The sequence below is a fragment of the Triturus cristatus genome, chromosome 8 (assembly GCF_964204655.1).
Source record: "Triturus cristatus chromosome 8, aTriCri1.1, whole genome shotgun sequence".
NCBI classification, from domain to species: domain Eukaryota; kingdom Metazoa; phylum Chordata; class Amphibia; order Caudata; family Salamandridae; genus Triturus; species Triturus cristatus.
In genome coordinates, this window is record NC_140591.1 from 1,451,420,526 (window position 1) to 1,451,441,228 (window position 20,703).

At 49.4% G+C, this 20,703-nt stretch overlaps 1 protein-coding gene across 2 annotated transcripts in view; it reads left to right on the forward strand.

The window, feature by feature from the left end:
- Positions 1-370: 370 nt before the first annotated feature.
- GAB2 (GRB2 associated binding protein 2) overlaps positions 371-20,703 on the forward strand; it is a 480,907-nt gene continuing 460,574 nt past the window's right edge. Inside the window, exon 1 of one of the 2 annotated variants that reach the window (XM_085623240.1) lies at positions 371-811. In XM_085623240.1, coding sequence (XP_085479366.1) covers positions 740-811 — 72 coding nt within the window. In that variant the 5' untranslated portion in view covers positions 371-739. The remainder of the gene's footprint in view (positions 812-20,703) is intronic. The other variant, XM_085623241.1, reaches the window with a different exon arrangement.

Consider the following 20,703-nt stretch of genomic DNA (forward strand, 5'->3'; position numbering starts at 1 on the left):
ACGAATCTCTCTTTTCTCCCAATCCAACAGAAATAGTGCACTACAACATTTGTAAAATTACTAAAAAATATTACCACAATTCTGTGCTTATATAATGAAGAGCTGTAGTATTTCTACAGAGGGAGAGCGCCTGTTATCTAAGAGGAAATATATCTGATTATTTCCAGGGAGATGCGTAAAGAGCAGGCGCTGAGTCCTACAAGACGGGGTCCGCCCTGCGCTAAATCCTACGGGACGGGGTCCGCCCTGCGCAAGGCACCCCACGGACGCCGCTCTGCGTGTTTGTGTCTTTAAGAGTCTCTCGCTCGCTCCGGCCTCCCCGGGCTGGCTGTGGGTGTGGTGTGTGCGGAGCCCGTGCCTGGGAAACAGCGGAGCAGTTTCCTGCTTCAGCGGCAGCTGGGGGCTGAAAGTGCCAGACAAGAGGAGACAGTATTCGGCAGCGCTGTCAGAGGCCAGCACTGCGCGTAAAAATAAAACCCGAGGGAGAAACCCCCCGGGAGGGACTCGGTGTAGCGTGGGGCTGTCTGCAGGGCGCGGCGCACGGGGGGACCAGGGTGGCTGGATTTGACAGCAGCGGTGCCGGCTGCACCCAGAGAGCGCAGGAGGCTGCTGTGTGGAGCCCAATGGGTGGATTGCAGAACTGACACTAAACGGAAGGACCCCTTTTGTGTCCCCCCAACGCCTCGTCGGATGCCTGTGGATTGTTAAGGGGAGAAGCACGCACCACGGAGCCTGCAACATGAGCGGAGGGGAGGTGATCTGCTCGGGGTGGCTGCGAAAGTCCCCACCGGAGAAAAAGTTGCGGAGATATGTAAGTAGTGCTGGTTTCTGCAGCCGGTGGGGACACCGGTCTGTGGGGGGCGGACTTCACTGACTGTTCATCTGGCTTTCAGAGAGGTGTCGGTGGTGAGACGTGGTGGGGAGGTGCTGGTGGTCTGTTCGGTCGGATGCCGAGGGCTCTAGTCTGTGGAGCTTGCCATGCACTTTGGCGGACTTGTAGGGCGCGTCCCCTGGATCTGGTCGTCAGGTGTATGTCATTGGGGGCCCCGCTGCCCCCAGTGTGCAGTGGTTTGTGTTGGTGAAGTGCTCGCTGCAGTTGATGGTCTGTAACCAGGAACACAACAGAGGAGGTGGCGGCCTGCACCTGCCACCTACCAGGTGCACAGCTCCGGGGGAGGTAAACAAGGAGCCAGCATGTGCGGCGGCGCTGACAGTGAGCGCAGCCCTCAGTGTGTGACAATGTCAGCTGCACACTCGGGGATGAGCGCACCGTAAACTGCACGCACCGAGGGCTGCGCGCTCATTGTCACACACTGAGGGCTGTGCACACTGTCAGCTGCACACTCGGGGATGAGCGCACCGTAAGCTGCACGCACCGAGGGCTGCGCGCTCATTGTCACACACTGAGGGCTGCGCGCACTGGCAGCTGCACACTCCGGGATGAGCGCACCGTAAACTGCACGCACCGAGGGCTGCGCGCTCATTGTCACACCCTGAGGGCTGCGCGCACTGGCAGCTGCACACCCAGGGATGAGCTCACCGTAGGCTGCACGCACCGAGGGCTGCGCGCTCATTGTCAAACACTGAGGGCTGCGCGCACTGTCAGCTGCAAACTCAGGGATGAGCGCACCGTAAGCTGCACGCACCGAGGGCTGCGCACTCATCGTCACACACTGAGGGCTGCGCGCACAATCAGTGCGCAGCCCTCGGTGTGTGACAATGATAGTTAGCGCAGCCTTTGGTGCGCAAACTGACAGCGCACCTAGCCTTCGGTGTGTGAAGCTTGCAGTGCGCGCAGCACTTGGTGAGTGTAGCTAACTTTGCGCGCAGCCTATTGTAGACAGCTGACCGCGCGCGCGGCCCCTCAGTGTGTACTGCTGACAGCACGTGCAGCTCTGGTTTTGCAGAGCTGACAGCCCTCACGCCCCTTCTTTATGTTCATTTGCAGTGCATACATCTATCAGTGTGAAGAGTAAGGGGGGCATGCAGCCCTCGGTGTGTAATGAATATAGCTGTCAGTCTGCGGTGTAAGGCATTGTCAGTGCACCGACAGTGAATTAAACTCAAGATGCACTACTGAAATGCACACATCTCCCATACTTTACAGCTGAAAGGTCCTCGGTCTGTCACGCTAGTTGTACACAGCCCTCAGCGAGCCCCCCTGCCAGTGCATACAGCCATCAGCGAGCGTCACTGCCAGTGCATGCATCCCTCAATATGCACAACTGTCAGTTCATGCAGCTGTCGGTCGGTGTACAACTGACAATGTAGGCCTCGCTTTGCAGCACTGATAGTGTAAGCAGCCCGCAGTGTGTTCCACTGACAGTGTTCACAGCACCACAGTCAGTGCACTGAGCCTTCCGTGTATACAAAAGCTAAAAGTGCAGTCAGCCATCAGTGCACGGCGCAACCGTTCTGAGAGCACACTCGGCCCTTAGTACAGAACTGCAGATGACCCTTGACCACGCCTTCCGTGAGGGCGTGTGACAGTCGTCACAGCACTTAGTGAACACGCGCAGGCTGTGCACAGAGCCCTCATAGCGCACACGCAGAGTCAAGCACGGCAGAAGACACGCACATTCATTCTGAGTTAAGCGGGCAAAGAGTGCGCACCTCAAAAGTGCATCAGCAAAAACACGCACAGTCCTCAGTTACAACTGCCTGCATCACACGTACCCTTAACTTGCCGAAATGTGACCGTGCACCCAGTCGTGCGTGTACAGCAGAGCTGTTAGTACACAACATCGGTACAAAAACAGCAGAAAACCTGTGAGTGCATACACAGCTCTTGGCGTACAAAGGAGCCTGGGAGTGCACGCAGCCCCAGTGTGCAACAGAATCCCTGCCAATGCATGCCACATTAAATGTGCAAATATCTACTCACAACAGTCGGAGCACACATCGCACACAGCCCCAGGGTACAGCAGAATCCCTAACATTACACATCTCATTAAATGTGCAAACAGCTGCAAACTGAACACGCAAACTGTGCATGCATGACTTACAACTCTACGAAAAATACGCGGCCCAAGTCATTACAAAACCGTGTTTGTGTAACAGCACATACAATACAGGTACTCAGATGTCAGAACGCAGGCAGCTCTCCCAGAACAACACTATGCACTCTTCTAAGTGCCCCCCTCTGTCTGCAACAGTGTACTGTACACAGGCTTCTGTGCAGTGAGATCTGCCTTACACACTCCGTGTTCGTGAGAGTGCTCGTGCACTACATCAGACAGTGCTTGGCGTGCAGCAGCACACGTGGGGTCAAGAGTGTGCAGTGTGAATAGCGCTCCTCGGTTTGCGGCTCCACTTTCTCTACACAACTTGCTACGCGCAGTGCTTGAAATGGTCCGTTACTGTCATATGTGTAGTATTAGCCGTGTGAGCAGACAGTGTGCAGCGGCGCCTGCACCGTGCACAGCCTCGTGAGCAGATAGTGTGCAGCGGCGCCTGCACTGTGCACAGCCCCCTCAGCAGACAGTGTGCAGCGGCGCCTGCACTGTGCTCGACCCTTCGAACAGACAGCGTGCTCGCCCCCTGTGCGCATACTGTGCCGAGGGGTCTGCGCCGTGCCCAGTCCCAAAAGCAGCAGATAGTGCCGCACCGTGCACAGCCCCACGTGCAAATGCTGTGCGCTCCTCGTGAACAGATAGTGCGCTCTCCCCGTGTGCATCCGCAGCCCACCAGGCCGGCCGGGGAGGGGCGGGCTCCTTTCATCTCCCAGCCGGTCCCCGCTCTCACCTCCCCTGGGCCGCCCCGCAACTTGCACCGGAGTTCTATCGACTTTTTGAGTGGAAGCTATCTGATCCCTGCAGCCAGCGGTTATAAATAGCCGGGGAGGGGGAAGGGGGCCGGGCGGGAGGGGGGGGCTACAGACAACAATGGGAAGAGGAGCAATGGCTGGGCGTGGAGGGAGGGACAGCACTGCGGAGATGAGAAAAGGCTGGGAGTGGAGGGAAAGGGCATGGAAGAGGCTGGGCGTGGAGAGTAGGGGAGTGAGGGGAAACAGAATGGCGTGGAGACAGGACCACAATGGGAAGAGGAAAAGTGTGGCGAGGCCGTGGAAGGACAGGACAACAATAGGAAGAGGAGGAGAGACAGGGCGTAGAGAAACAAGACAACAATAGGAAGAGGAGGAGAAAAAGAGCGCGGAGAGACAAGACAACAATAGGAAGAGGAAGAGAGACAGGGCCTAGAGAAACAAGACAACAATAGGAAGAGGAGGAGAGACAGAGCGTGGGGGGACAGGACAACAATAGTAAGAGGAGGAGAGACAAGACAACAATAGGAAGAGGAGGAGAGACAGAGCGTGGGGGGACAGGACAACAATAGGAAGAGGAGGAGAGACAGGGCGTGGAGGGACAGGACAACAACAGGAAGAGGAGGAGAGACAGGGCGTATAGTACCCCCAGGGGCACCCCGCTGTCCCCTCTCCCCCAAATAGGTTACCCAAATGACACACACAAGACAGTTGGTGTTGGGTAACAATGCTGCAGGTTTATTACATAATTCCAGAATATGTAATGGGTGGGTTATCTTACGGGCGATCCAAGGGCAGGCAACCAACTGGGTCGCCTGCCCGCCTGATGAGCCGGGCAGCGCGGGAGTGATGCCCGCCGTTGCTGCCCTCCAGGTGATTCTTTCTACGATCACGTGCCGTTGGTAGTTATACTCACACCCCCCCTCTCGGGGCGGAGCGTCGCATAGCAAGCCCCCGGTTGTTCAGGCCCACAACCGCCCGCAGGACTAGTGGGGCGCCTACACGGCTTCCGGAACCTCCCTTGAGGCTCCTCGGTTTTGGCTCAGGCACCCCCTATGGTGCCGCGCCGAGGTACCCTTTGTACCGGCCTGCTTCCAAATCGCCCTGTAACTCCGCCTGCAACGAAAAAGAAAACATTACAACGCTCAGAAACCCCCCCCCCACCCAACGCCTACGCCGGGTAAGCGGTAGGGAGGGAAATGGCGAGGTGGGTGACAAAGAGGTCGCCAGGAGGGTGGGTGAAGGCTAAATAGCCTCCCCCTCACACCAGGGCCAGGAAGTGACATGCATTGCGCGTCACTTCCGGCCAGCCCAAGGAGGGGGGCTCCGGTCTGCGTCCCCGCCCCCCTCGGGGGTGTGGAGGGGTGACCGGTGCCCCGGGGGCACTAAGGCGCCGACCGCCGATTGGCCCCCTGTGGGGGCCGCGGTCAGCGGCAGAGAAACAAGACAACAATAGGAAGAGGGGGGAGAGACAGGGCGTAGAGGGACAGGACAACAATAGGAAGAGGAGGAGAGACAGGACGTAGAGAAACAAGACAACAATAGGAAGAGGAGGAGAGACAGGGCAAGGAGGGACAACGCAAGACAACAGGAAGAGGGAAGGGAAAGGGCGGAAAGAGGATGCGTGGACCGAGGACAAAGGAAGAGTTAAAGCACGCAGGGTGTGGACGGTGATGGGCATTCGGCATAAGCTGTGAAGATCCGGGGGAGAATGTGAAGAGCATAAGCAAGGGGTGATGACACGAGAACCATGGGATGAGCATCATGAGCAGAGCTAAAAGGTACAGGGGCATAAGAGATGAGCTGCATAGCAGCGCATAAAGACACAGGTGAATAATGAGATGAGCTGCATAAGCAGAGCATGAAGACACAGGTTAATAATGTACAGGTAAATAATGCGATGAGCTGCATAAGCAGAGCGTTAAGATGCAGGTGAATAATGTGATGAAGGAGAAAAAAGTATGAGCAGGGCCTGAAGACACGGGGACAATGGGAACAAGCATTTACAATGCAATGGTCTCGGCATTGGTAAAGTTAGAGCTATTGGCATTGCTCATGACATTATTTTTGTTTATGTTTTTGTTTTTAAAACATTTAAAGAAACGGCATTGTCATGAGCAATGCCAATAGCTCTAACTTTAACAATGCCGAGACTGTTGCATTGTAAATGCTTGTTCTAGCTCGTTTGGGGCAGCTTTAGGAAATTCCCCGCGTGTGGTGAACTTGTATCACTTTTTTGTGTTTCAAACACATTTTTTTAAAAAAATTGGTTGTCCCTAGCAAGTCCCAAGAGTCGATACAGTGCAATTTTTCCCAAAACAGACCACTCTTTTTAATGTTATACATTGATGAGTATCAGGTGTTGCATATGTGCCATTTTAAAACTGGGAAGAGGTATATATATTCCCCATTGACTTCCATTAAAGCAGAAGCAATTTTAGACGGATGACAGCTAAAGTAAAAGTCATTTGGACTTCAAAAATCGCGAATCCCCCGTTTGAATCGGTCTGTTGGGATGTAAGGTGTTAATTTTACTGCGTCGTTAACATACATTCAATATGAATTACTTATACTTTATAAGTAAAAGTGAAGCCCTGACATTATACCCTTCTCACCAGTTTTGGTACACCCCAGGCTTCCGTCCGGCACGTACAGCGTAGTAAAACATCCTGCCGAGCAGAGAGAAGCGTGAAGGACCGCAGAGAAGGGAGCAATAGCCGATTCTAGCCTTAAAGAAACTCAACATGGGATAAGATAAGAAGCACATGCATGTCCAGCCGCCTCTCTTACCACCCCTCGAATCCAGCCCAAACATCAGGTTAACCCTAAACGGCCACGCCCCCACGGAGATGGCGCTGATTGGTCCAACATGGTAAGGCCCGCCCAGATCTACTTAATCGTGGATTTACAACACAACCATTGAACACAGTATCGGCCATATTTGCCTAGTATTGAAGAGAAGGAGCTGGGTACCAGTCATGGAAACAAGTGACGATGACGGTCTAATATTGTTCCCAGTTTCAGAATGGTGTGCGCCCTGCGTCTTGGACATCTCCGGAGAGTTCATTTTTACTTAGTTTTGCAGTTGTATGTACCGCGAGTATGACTCAAGCATTAGAACGCTTTTACAAAAGAGTGGCAGTTCGAAACAAAAGAAAATCAGACATTTAAAACAAGCATTTTCAGTAGAGATAATACAACGGGATGAGGAATTGGGGAAATACATGGAAGAGACGTATTTATTTGTCTCAGGAATAGAAGAAATGTAAGTTTCCAGCTGTCCTAACGACATCTTGGTGACATTCGGAAACAAGGGGGAATCTACATACGAGGGGGCAGTGAGGGGGCAGTGCGAGAGGTGTAGCGGTAGGAGACATCCTGCTAACAAACACACCACCGCCTTTCTCCGAGGCAGAGCAGAAATGCCTCGGAGAAAGGCAGCGTCGTTTTCGGATTCGGGGGCGTGGTTTGCTGTTGTCTCCTCCTTGAGACTTCTTGCAAAAAACACGCCCCCCGATCCGAAAAGGACGGGGCCTAATCTGAATGACTGACCTCTTCTCCAATGGCTGGCCAGCATTCAAGAGGCCAGCCAATGGAGAACAGGGGAGAAGAGGGGCGGGTTCAAGCCCCTCTTCTCCAAGTCATTAAATCTCGGAGCGAGACTGCGCAAGCGCAGCCTTCGCAGCCGAGACCTAAAAAGAGCATAAGCAGAACCTGAAGACACAGGGAAAAACTGTGGAGAGCTGGGTAGGTAGCCCCTCTCCCCCCCCCCCCCTCCACACACACACACACACACACGGGGATTAGTGGGATTAGCAGAACAAGCAGGGCCTGAAGGCACAGGGGAACAAGTGAAGAGTTGCATAAGCAGGAATGTGGGTTTGTCGGGAAGGGGCACAGTGGGTTCTTAGACACTGCGCTCTGGTTACACTTCTCTATGGAATGGGGCACAGAGGAAGGGTTTGGCCTTCTGTGCGCTAGAATGAAGTGACGGTGGCACATTATGTGACGATGAACAGAAGTGGGCTGGCGTGGGGCAACCGTTGTGCATGTGCCGTGCAGTAGTCCTCAGGTGCAGGGCTGGCTAGTAGCCGCTTCCAGAAATGGTGCTGTTCAGGGTTGGCAGGTCTAACACAGTGGGGCGGGTCCCTCTAAGCCTCAGACCAGGCAGTACTGCCTTTGAGACAGGTCCCTATCATTCATGTCCTTAACTTTAGAGACAAAAACACCGATTGATTACTGAACAGTGATGGTAAAAAGCTTCAAAGTAACCCATGCCTGCTCTGTAGTCCCTGGTTACATGTCATGTTTTACTTAATCTTGCATTCCCCAGGAGTCTTTGCGTTATCCAGGAACTGTGTGTAGTGTGAACTGTCCCGCCTCTAGGGGCCCCTGTGAGTTCAGGTGGTGGGAGGGTGTTTATAATGGGACATGACTGAGCGCGCTGGAGTTGAGGCTGAAGGAGGTGCCAGTTTCTCACAGTGCCTGTCAGTGGGGCATGAAGGTGTTCCGAATACGTGCTCATCCAGTCCTTGGCCTCTCGGCAGAGCGCACCGAGCAATGGTCAAGTGCGCCAATTGTAATTGTGATTCTATGCAAAATGTGTGAAGGAGGCACTCAGCTGTCGAAATATTGGCAAAATGAGCACAAAAGAAAATGCAGTGCTTGCAGGAGCGTGGGAAAGTTCTGTGCGCAGGGGGATGACAAAGTGAAGGAGGTTCAAGAAAGTGCATGCAACAACGAGTGAAAAGAGGGTGCTGAAGAGGACAGAGAGCAGGTGTGAGACATGCAGATAAAAGATTTCAGAAGAATGGGACGCACATCCTCTTCTACAGACCTTATAATGTTTTAACACACAGTCTGTTTACAGAATTGAAACCGTTTCAATTCTAATTACTCCTAACAAAATCACTGATGCTACTGTTTTATCTGATACTGCTAACAAGCACTGGATCTGGCATAACGGCCAGAGCTGCCAACTTTGGAACTGGGGGACCAGGTTCCAGTCTCGGCGTCTGCTCAACATCCTGTGATTCTGGACAAATCACTTAATCTCCCCGTGCCCAACAAAAATGAATGTGTCCTTCTGTAATGTAACTGGTGCTCATGTAAAGCGCTCCAATACGTTCGAGTCGAGCTCCAACTATATCAAACTGCCCAAAAAAAAGCAAACCAGGTTGGCTTGTTTTAGGTACATGTCTATTACTGTGTGTTAGGCTGGATGGAATAACAGAAAGCTCACAGAAAGGGACCACAATACGGGTGGTGTGGTAGGGAAAGGGCGGGATATTAGTTTACATGTTTTAAGCCACACCCTTTTTGAATAGCCTATCGTAAAAAGTGCGACAAAACAAGCACTGACAGAGCCAAAAGGCCGGCAGCCAACACCAGACCTATTGGCTTTGCCAGTGCTTGTTCTTTAAATTAGCAACATGCAGAAAAGAATCTCAGCACCAGTGTTCGCACTAATCCACAGATGACTAAAGTTGCTGATGCACATGCACGATATTGCTCTAGGATGTCAATTTTTTTGAAGATACCTGTGAATGTGCTGCACACATTATTCAAAGTATATCAGCAGTTTAGAACGAACAAATTAATCTTATTTTTCTAAATCTGAATCTGTTTTTAGATTATCATGAATTTGTGTATTTTTATGCGCTGTTATGTGAATTGGGGTCTTATGTAAGAACACATTTTCCCATAGACACAGAATGGGCAAAACGCTTTGATACATCTGGCCCTTCCTCTTTTGTGGAAATGTTTTTATCCGAATAAAGTAATTGAATTGAATTGTAATTCTGAAGTTTGATGGAAACCTAGATTTTAATACGATAAAAACAAATCAAGGCTCTTCATTTGGTGATGTGCAAATGATAAATAGTCGTGAAGCCCGTTTTTCACACATTATTATGTGTGTGAAATATAGTTCTAAAACTGCATGTCTGTGCACATCAGTCTAGTGGGCATTTTGATGTAAAATGTGCTGTCGGTAAATGACTGTGCACTGCCACACCTTGGTGTGGTAACACAGGCTTGACAGTGTGCTCCAAAGTGCACCACCAGCTACATACCACAGCTCACCACTCCCCAGCGGAGTGGGCATTGCTCATTACTGAATGTACACTGTAGAAAAGAAGGTGATCTCCCCTCTCCTGCAAGCTGTCTCTCTCGTCCTCAGCAGTGTTTACACGGATCAGCTGCCGCAGACGGGAAGCGTGCTCTGGAGGGCTGGCCCCGCCCCCTTGCAGTGACACGCCCACCCAAGGGCACAGGCGTGGCAGTGAGTTCAGCCTCATCAAAGGCCTGGGGACTCGCTGGAGAGGAGACCACAGACCAGCTACTGCTTACAGGGAATCATGCAGTGTGGAGCAGGGCCGCGCCTCCCCGCAGTGCCCCACAGATCAGCTGCTTCTACCAGGGACTCATGCAGAGCAGGGCCCCAGCAGTGACTCACAGACCAGCTGCTGCTGACTATGCAGAGTAGGGCTCCCCCTCCCCATCAGTGCCCCACTAACCAGCTGCTTCTAACAGGGAATCCTGCAGTTCAGGGTCCCCCTCCCCCAGACCAGCTGCTGCTAACAGGGAATAATGCAGTGCAGGGCAGGACCCCCTTCCCCAGCAGTGCCCCACAGACCAGCTGCTGAAAACAGGGAATAATGCAGTGCAGGGCATGACCCCACCGGTGACCCCCAGACCAGCTACTGCTTACAGGGAATCATGCAGTGTGGAGCAGGGCCGCGCCTCCCCGCAGTGCCCCACAGATCAGCTGCTTCTACCAGGGACTCATGCAGAGCAGGGCCCCAGCAGTGACTCACTGACCAGCTGCTGCTGACTGTGCAGAGTAGAGCTCCCCCTCCCCATCAGTGCCCCACAGACCAGCTGCTTCTAACAGGGAATCCTGCAGTTCAGGGTCCCCCTCCCCCGCAGTGCCCCACAGACCAGCTGCTGCTTACAGGGAATCATGCAGTGTGGAGCAGGGCCGCGCCTCCCCGCAGTGCCCCACAGACCAGCTGATTCTACAAGCGATGCAGAGCAGGGCCCCAGCAGTGACTCACCACGGACCAGCTGCTGCTGACTATGCAGAACATGGCCCCACCCCAGCAGTGACCCCCAGATCAGCTGCTTCAACAGGGAATAATGCAGTGCAGGGCATGGCCCCACCCCCAGCAGTGACCCACAGACCCTCTGCTGTTAAAAGGAGACTCGTGCAGTGCAGCTTCTCTTACATATACTGTAATACATATCAACTTACGACCCTTGTTAAGAGCAGTCACTATTTGACAATAACTAATATTATTAGAATGTAGGAAAACCACAGAGAATAACAGTGAAATAAAGTAAGTTGTTCAGTCTACGACTAGAAAAAGTACGAACGGGGTAGTTAGGGAGCAACTTTATTTGCAGAGAGGGCTGCTAGTTATGCTGCTTTCGTATGCAGGGTGTACACAGTGCATGCCTACAGCAGAATAACACTTGCACGTCACTGCGCATGCGCGAGCTAAATTCCTCGATGGCTGCTTACAATCTGGATCCTTCATGTTGCTGTGACCTTCCTCGACCGAGGCGGCCCGTGAAGGGTTAATGTCGTCTACTCACTGGGGGCCTCGTGTGTTTGAAGTCAGTTCTGCTTTCGTTATTCCGGCGGGTAATACCCAAACCTGACAGTTTGCTGACAGAGGCCCACGTGCAGTGTAAACACGCTCCCTTTCTGTGAGCGGCGTGGCGGTGTTTGCAGTCCGTCTGGGATGATTCGACGGGGCAGCTGCCGCATCGCTGAGCAGCCGTGTGACCTTGTGCTTTCAGTTACCAGGTACCGTTGACGCGAGGCAGGCTGTCCGCTCCAGTCCTGTTTCACATCTTAAACCCCTGCATTAGTGCACTGATCAAAAATGCATCATCTCACGGGCAGAGGCACTTAAAGCAACAGCTTGTAAAATAAATACGTCCAAAAAGTTGTTTTTACCATTCCTCAAACAACGACTAAACATATTGACACCTACCTTCATCTGTTGAGATCCTGATTCCCTCCTCTTAGCCCTCCACACACCCCTCTCCGTTGATCCTCTCGTCTCCCCCGGATCTCCGTGTGTAGATGAGTTGTGGTGTGACACTTGTGTAGTGTACTGTCTGGTGTGTAGATAAGGGGCCACACAGGCCTAACTGAGTCACCGTATTGTAATGTAGTGAGTATGTATTCCCTCCTAGGTGTTTTACCGCTCCTTCTGGGGGCGCTTATCTGCACCCAAGCGAGCCCCACGTTGTCTCTCATTCAAATTCTCTTCTCTTGCTGTCCACACCCTGGGGCGGGGGAGGGGGGGTCCAGGGTCTAGGCTGTAAACCTTGGAGTCTTGTAGGGTCTTAGGAGGGTCGCCAACTGGCAACAAGGCACATTCTGGGCTGTGACTGCAACATCTCAGGACAAAAGTTACATTTTATGGACACACCTGAGGAGGTTGCACAATTCTAAAATAGTTGGATGACAGAAGGACTAGTCCAAACAGGCTTCTGGTCTTTGGTGTCTATAACACACATAGGAGTGTTAATCAAACCTGCACATTTAGTCCGACTTCGCTAAAGATGAAAAATCTAACAACCAGATGCTCCCAGGCATCAGGCACCGGAGCCAGAATTCTACCCCCGTACCACGAATGATGGCGCCAGGGGCAGCGCTCTGTTGGTGAACGCGGGCGGCACTCATTTTCATTTTGCTTTCTGACTGTAAACTTTTTATCAGTGTTTACAGACTTAACAAGTTCTCCTTTCTCGAGAGAAGTTGCTTGCCAGAGAGTTCAGGTGTCGTTAGAGTGGTCGGTGCGAGAGAGGGATGACACTGTGGAAGTGTTAGGTGTGAGATGGTGCAGTTGTTGAGGGCAAGAAAGTGCAGGTGTTGGAGAGCGATGACGTGGCGAGAGTGCTGAGCGCCAGAGTGCTCTAATGCTGTGAAAGTGTTGGGTGACCGAAAATGCTTTTGCTATGAGAGTGCTCGTGGAGAGAGACGCCACTGTGACAGCATCAGGCGAGAGAGTGCTCTGCACACAGCCAACATGTGCAGCTCTCACACCCAGATCGGCTCTCTCTAATGCTGCGCGTGAAAGTGTATTGGGTGAGAGAGCTGTACTCGTGTGTGTGCTGGGAGACATGGACCCCTTGCCCTGCCACCCCCCACACACAAACACTTACTCGCATACTTTTGCTCAACCTATCTCGGGTGGAACTCTGAAATTCCATATTTACTGCAAAGAGTGCTTTTTTCCCAGCAGACATGTAGGTAAATCCAAAATCTGATGTGCTTTGGGGACAGTGATAGGTGAGGGCTGATGGGCCAGAGGGTGCTAAGGGCACTTTAGCATCACCAGCAGCTGTGCCTGCTACTGCTACCACCAGTGCTTAATTTGTAAATAAATAAAGTGCCAGGGCCCTCGCCAGGAGGCCACAGCAGCTTGCACCACCCATTGCCCCTACCGACGCTGCCAGTGACAGTACCAACACAACTACTAACCATCACACACCTACAGGTTTGGCAATTTAAATGATCCCAGGCCCACACTGCTTCAACAATGGCTTGGGCTGCAGGTATTCGTCATTTTTTATGTATATTTAATGATGAGCAACAGTGGCTTTGCTGATCTTCAAATTAGACAAACAGCGCCACCAGGTGGAAGACTGTCAGAAGTGAAACAATTAACTTCCTGTGCCGAGCACCAGAAACCACCGGCTCAAATTAAGCACTGCTGGGAACAGAGCTGGAGCGCATCCTAGGACAGAGAGAAAGTGAAGGGAAGTATGGGATGGGCACAGAGGGCAGTGATAGGTGAGGGCTGATGGGCAAGAGGGTCCCGAGGGTTATTTTGCATCACCAGTAGCGGAGCCTGCTACTTCTACCACCTGAGAGGGAAGGTGGAGAACCTCCTAAGAGAGAGGGAGAGAAAGTGAAAAGAAGTGCGGGAAAGGCACATAAATGGTGTGGGAAATGGAGAAAGCGAAATGATGGTAAAAAAAGAGGCGAGTGGTCCATATACAGAGAGGGAGAGGCGCAAGATTTGAATTTTAAGAGTGAGAGAAGAAAAGCAAGCAGGGGGTCCGCCAGATGAGGCAGAGAAAACGGGTGGTGAAAGAGAGAAGAGCGGATCATAGTGTGTGATGGGGCAGAAAAATGCAGAAAGAGATACAGAACGATGCTGAGGGTGACAGAGAAAATAATGCAAGAAAAAAAAGTAGAGGGGCAGACAAAAGGCGAGGTAGAGGGAACAGAGAGAAAGAGGAAGCCTTTGGGAGAGCAAGAGATGCAGAGGTGGGACAGGGGAGGGAACAGATAGTGAAAAGGGAACGTGGAAGAGGTCGAAAAGGAAGTAAACGGAGAGATTATGTGAAGATTCAGTTTGTAAATTGCACTTCGGAGGTTAAAAATCCCAGCAGCTTACTTTGCCAAGGGAGCTGAGTGGGATAATGCACATGTATGAAATGAGACTTCTAAAGCGCACAGCTGCTCCCTGGAGTGTCCCGGCGCCGCACTTCCAGTTGACTGCAAAATGCAACCACATCAACTGTACTTTTCTTGAACAAGTCAGGGGATGCTACTGATTTTAGCTCCAAAGGGAGTTTATTCCAGGCCACCGATCCAAGATAGGAAAGAGTCCTTCCGCCCATTCTCATGTGCCGGACCTGAGGGATCCTTGCCAAGTGGCCATGGGCTGACCGTAGATTTCTGGAAGAGGCACAGAAGCTAAATCTAGCCCTAAGATATCCTGCCCCAGAATGGTGCAGTTTTCTATGGACTAGCACTATGAAGAGAATTCTCGTCTTTATCGGCAGCCAGTGTGGTGCACGCTGGTGCGAAGACACGTGTGTTCTTGGGGGCAGGTTAAGTAGAATACAGGCTGCCATGTTTTGGACCACTTCTAGCTTGTGGACCAGATAGTTTGGAAGACCTATGTATAGGGCATTTCCATAGTCCAGTTTCGATGTTATGAGTGACTGGATCACTACCTTTCTTGCGGGCAGGGAAAGAAAGTGTATAAACGTTTTCAAAGTCCGCAAGAGCCCAAAGCATGTCCCGACCACTGACATGATCTGTGGCTGGAAAGATAAAGCATTATCAAATTTGATGCCCTGGTTTCGACTCCTCCCCCCTGAGTCCCAGGGGGTGGGGCATCCTTGGGTCACAGCACCTGCTAGTCTGGGGTATTAGGGCAGAATAAGATCTCGGTCTTTTCTGCATTGCATTTTAATTGTTAAGGAAATCCATTGAAAGACCGAGGAAAGGCAGGTTTTAATGGACTCTCCCCAAATCCCCTCTCCCCTTCCACAGGTAAACAACAACTGCATGTCGTCAGCGTAAGTGGTCACCTTGGTACCCCGGGCCTCTGCCAACTGTGCTAGAGGAGTCCGGTATGCATTAAATAAAGTGGGGCTCAACGCCGACCCCTGCAGCACTCCTACGGTCAACTTGAATGCTCCCAATAAGTATGGGGAAACCCATACTTCCTGCCCTCTATCCTTCAAGAAGGAAGCTATCCAATCTAGAGCCACCCCAGCTATAGTAATGGCTTGGAGGCGAGCTAAGAGCATAGAGTGAGGGACCGTATCGAATGTTGCTGATATTTGTGCAGGGCGCTTCTCGGGGGTCTTGCATAGAGGTCAAAGTGGACAGCATCTACTGGGACCTCGAGCTTTTCACCAAAACAGTTTCCATCCTTCTTGCCAAGCCACTCTAGAATGGTTCATGCTGATCCTAAGTTGCCCCAGGGTGAAAGGCAAAGAGAAGGTCTCCTCTACTGAGAACCCAGAGGAGGGACAGATGGCCAAAGAACCAATCCTTCTCTCCAGGGTGCCTGTTACCTGAAAAAATAATAAATGTGTGCAATTAGTTAATCTGCTAATCTAAAACCTGCTGGGGAACCTAGCTTATAACGTGTGTGATACATTTGTTTAAACAGCAGTGGGCTATTTTGTAATGTGTGTTTTTTGTACTATGTAATCACTTGCAAATTCACAGTGCTTTCTGTCACAGGCTGGGACTTCACAGCACTATATTCATGTCATTATTCTTCAGTGCAGCAAGCTGGAGTCAAACCAGCGACTCCCCAGTTTGATACACAAACATTTGAAGTGATTGCATTATCTAGCCAAGCTTTCCTACCACAACAATACATTTACCATCAATTAATTTAGGTTATGTTTTCTTTTCATTTATGGTGGATGCATTATATTTAAGTGAAAGGCCAACCAAATAGATGCATAAAATCTTCTTTTTTTGGGCCCCGTTTTCCATGGCGCCCTGCCTGCTGCAGAATAAATACCATGGCTCCTCACAGGGGATTGGCTGCAGACCGGTCCGACACACTTCCTTTCCTCCTCTGAGCAGTGAGCTCTCTGTGCCTTTTCAAAGGTCCGGCCGGTCTTAGATCTGCTACTGCTCACTGCAGCTTCCATAAGCACAGACAAAAGGCGTCTGTAAAAGGGATTATGAATGATTAGGGCTCCTGGTTTTTATGTTTTTTAACATTTCCGTCTGTATTTATCCATATTTATTTTTGGGCCGTTTCATTGGTATTTATCCATATTTATTTTGTGTTTTGTGAACAGAGGAGGTGATAACTCATATATTTCTGCATTTATTTAACAGATAAATGTGGACTCATACTTTGATGTCTGTCAGGTTTTAGCACATTACACAGACAAAAATAATAAAATGATAAACCTACATTAAAACAATTGCGTAATAACTAAGGCTCCCTGTTTTCCGTTTTTACTGATTTTTACACATAAATACAGACCGAAAACATTTATTTTCTTGGCTGTATTTATTTTTAAATGTGGATAAAAATGGAAATTGGGTTGCTTTTTGAGTAATTCTAAATACTGTCTGCCATGACTGCTAGGCCAATAGCCTTGTGAATTGATAGGTGAGGGGGTTAAAAAAGAAAGGGATCTTAGCATAGAGGCTTTAACAGCAGTAGATATGCACAAGGTTGATACTGAAATGTGCATATTTTCATATATGTGCATTGATTTATCTTCTGCGGGTGTTCATATCACTGAAATCTGGCAGGCATTCAAGCATGAGTGCATATTTATTGGTTAAATAAACGTGGAAATATACTAATTTCAGCTTCATTTTTCCACAAATCCCAAAATAAATATGGATAAATACAAATACAATTAGCAAAAAATAAATATGGATAAATACAGATGGAAATGTCAAAAAAATAAATACCATAAAACCGGGAGCCCTAGTAATAACACATATACATGTTGAGATATGCGGTATTTAAATACATCTCATTGAGCTTTGTAGCTCCCTATGCTGTCATTATGTACAGCTACTGGCCTGAAAGTCAGTCATCTCAGCATGGTGAATCATTCAAAAGCAGCATTTTCTGTATTTTTCCACTTTTAAAAATAAATGCAGGCAGTAGAGACAGTGTTTTTTTGTCTGTATTTATCTGTAGAAGTCAGTAAAAATGGAAAACAGGGTGCCCTAATTATGATGGACAATGGACTTGAGTCAGAAATAATGGACACTCTATGAAATTTAAGGATGGGTGGGCATACTAGGGTCTAGTTTCCTCACAGCAGGACATCAAGCTTGCCCTCTGTTAATATAGTGTAAGCCCTAGGCCCCCTTTCACCTTCGTTCCCCAGCTGCTCTGGTCCACGTGCCTCTCCCACCTGTAGTCCTGCCTTCCACTGTGCCCTTCTTTTGTTTCCCGCTCTGCTGTTCTGTGCTCTGTTGCTTTGTAGCCGGGTTTGAGCAATGCAAGTCCCAGGTATCCCTCTCTGTATGCAGGAAGGCTCTGCAGATGTGGCGTGGTGCCTACTGAAAGGCAGGCTTCCACTGTTCACGCTACCATGATTATGCAAGATGTCCGCCCAGTGTCGTAGCTTCGGGAGGGGGGTTACACACCCCTAATAAATGTATCATTTAGTAAATAGCTGGGTACAGGAGCTTTCAGTCGGGTATGGTGAGTTGTCTGTCGGATTTCACCTGGGATTTTTAAAAACTCGCTCAGGCAAAAACACACATGCACACACACACACACACACAACCACAATCCCTCCCCTCGTTTTGAAGGTCTTAAAACGTGGTTATTTTACAAAATACTGTATTTTAAGTACTCCTCCTTTCCCTTTCCATTGACCCATAAGCCCTCCTGATGCGCTCCTTCTCATATCATAATTTACATGATCTGCCAGGGTGATTGTCGGAAACTCTGAAACTCACTCTCCTAGTCTTACTGACCAAATATGAGCCCTCTGGCTGTGTAAATACTAGATTTTGTGAATCGCACTTTCTTTCATTCACTCCCTCATCCTCACCTCAATCACAATACCCTCCCCCTTCCCTTCCCCTCCTGGGGCACTGTTTTAACACTGTGTTAAAAATGTTATGAATCATCGTTAGTCCAGAGTGATTAAACAACACTATACACGAAGCTTAATACGTCTCTCTCATCTTTTGCTTTAAGAAAATTGTTTTTCTTCATGTATATTCAATTGTTCACCGGGACCACTGTTCCAATGTACTGTTTGATACCCAGGTCCCAGTGACTTTATTTGAGTTTACCCTTCTAGGTAACTTTCAGTTTCAGGTCATAATTTCACCTCTGCGCTTTTTGTCTTAAAAAAAATAATGGTCCCCAAATTCAGGAATTTGCGCTGGGGTGGAAAAGGTTTTGTGATATGTACTGCTAAATTGTGGAATTCGCTTCCCCTTTATCTTAAAAATTCACAAAATCTTGTATAATTCAGGAAAGCCTTGAAAACATGGCTCTTTAACCAAAAGTGGTTCTCTACTCTGCTAGATATGGGTTATCTTCCCAAGGCAGCGCCAAGACACCTTAGGTTTTGTATAGCGCTCGAATACCCGATTATTATATAGCACAGACCACGTCAGTGTCTAGGACACAGCACTTTGCAGTGAAGAAGGCGGACATACAAAGAACTACTTTAAACCAAAATGTCAGCGGGTAAACGTATGATAAGAAAAAGCCATGGAGACAAAATTGAACAAAAGATAAAAATCAACAGTGAACATCTTACCAGCAGGGGCGGCGGGGTGGCCCCAGACACTGGAGGGGGCCCCTCAAGCACCCATGCGGTGCCAGTACAATCTGGCAAAATGAATAACAGCAAATGCTGCTCCTTATCAAAATCCTACCCGTGAGATGTGTTTGATTGATTGTGTTTCTTTCAGCAAATTGCCAATCAATCAATCAGGATTGGTAAAGCGCAACTACTCAACAGTGAGGGTCTCAAGGCGCTGGGAACTTTTATTGATTTATTGTTGCACTATAGAAAATCCCAGGGAAAAGGCACCGGTGTGAGTGTCCCTGTGTCACTTCACGTGTGAGGGAAAGTAAGAACAGAGTGAAAAAGAGGGAATAAACCCCCAGGGAAAAAGAAATGATAAGGAGAGAGAACATTATGAAGAGCTCAGAGAGAGTAAGAGAGACGCAAACTATAAAGAGGTGAGCAAGAGACAGCTGAGTGAGAGAGAGAGAGAAAGAGAGAGCAAGGTAAGGCTATAATGAACAAGCATTGAAAATGCAATAGGTCGCTCCTTTGATTAAGTTAAAGCCATTTTCTTTGCTAATGGTATTGTGTAGCAAAGCAAATGGCTTTAACTTAATGAAAGGCGAGACCTATTGCATTTTTAATGCTTGTTTTTAGCGTACGTGTTTAAGCCACGCCCTTAATCACATCGGCCACGCCCCTTTGAGAGACCCCTCCGTTTTTCCATCCCACATAAAGTCCTGCACAGGGCTACTGAGAATGGGCCATTTAAACCTACAGTTAAGCTGTGCTTTGTTTATGGACAGTTTTGTAGTACTGTCGGGGCAAGAAATACATTAGATACTGGACTGAGTTGGAACCCGTCACTAGGTACGAAAGGAATACTTTGGTGAGACTCGGTGCTTTCACTCTAATGAGTTATACTAACAACCAATGGACACGGTCAGAGTTAACCTTCCTGTGAGAAGCGGCTGGTCTTAGCATAAATATCTCAACTTACAGCTTCTGTACTCGCCTCTCGACTCGTGTATTCTTTATATCAAACGTCCTGCGTGGGAAAGAGTCTTTATTTCTTGCTTAGCAAGTTTCCTGTAGTCACTAAAGAAGTGCAGTGTACATTCAGGACTGCCAGTTTCAATAAATATAGCGCTGTGTGCCTTAAATGTGCCTGTTGCAGAGGCTGGGGATGCTTCAATAAGTGCGAAAGTAAAAGCATTTCGCTTGCGCTTGGAACAAGCCGCGCCAGAGAAATGCGCGGTAATACCAAAAAAAAAGTGCTTAGCGGCTAATTAAGAGACACTGTCTCCCGCCGCAAGTAAAAGATCCAATCCCGGTGGGCGGGGCCAAAAGTGGACAGGGTGGTAACCAGGAGGGACTAAAAAGCCTCCTAGACAATCATAACACCCGGTTTTGCATAATTGGTGACGCAAAATGATGCGCACCAATGGGAAACACGGGCGAAGCAGAAAGCGAGCTTCTGGAATCGTATTGATTCCAAGAAGCCCTCGCATGGCGAGAGCAGCGCATGCGCGCTGCTAACGCCAGACGAGACCTAAAAATAGAAACCTCACACAATTACACTACTATGCTGACCCATTAGAAATTATGAGTCAGATTTACGAAACCTATGCTGAAAAAAGACCGAAATTCGCTCTATCTTAGGTTTGGAATAAATGTGAACTTTTAAAAATATCCAAGAGATATACTAAGTACTCCCGAAAGCAATTGCTTTACTGCTTTTCTAAAAGCACGACATGTAACATTTACCAACCTTTGCATGCTTTACTTCCCCATTCAACTCTCGCACCCTGGGAGCACCCTTGTATTGTACTGTAGTATTTACATAGCGCTTCAGTGCATTTTTGGATGGGCCGCAAACTACACTCTGGGGGGACTGCACGCGATTGGCAGTGTTGCATTTA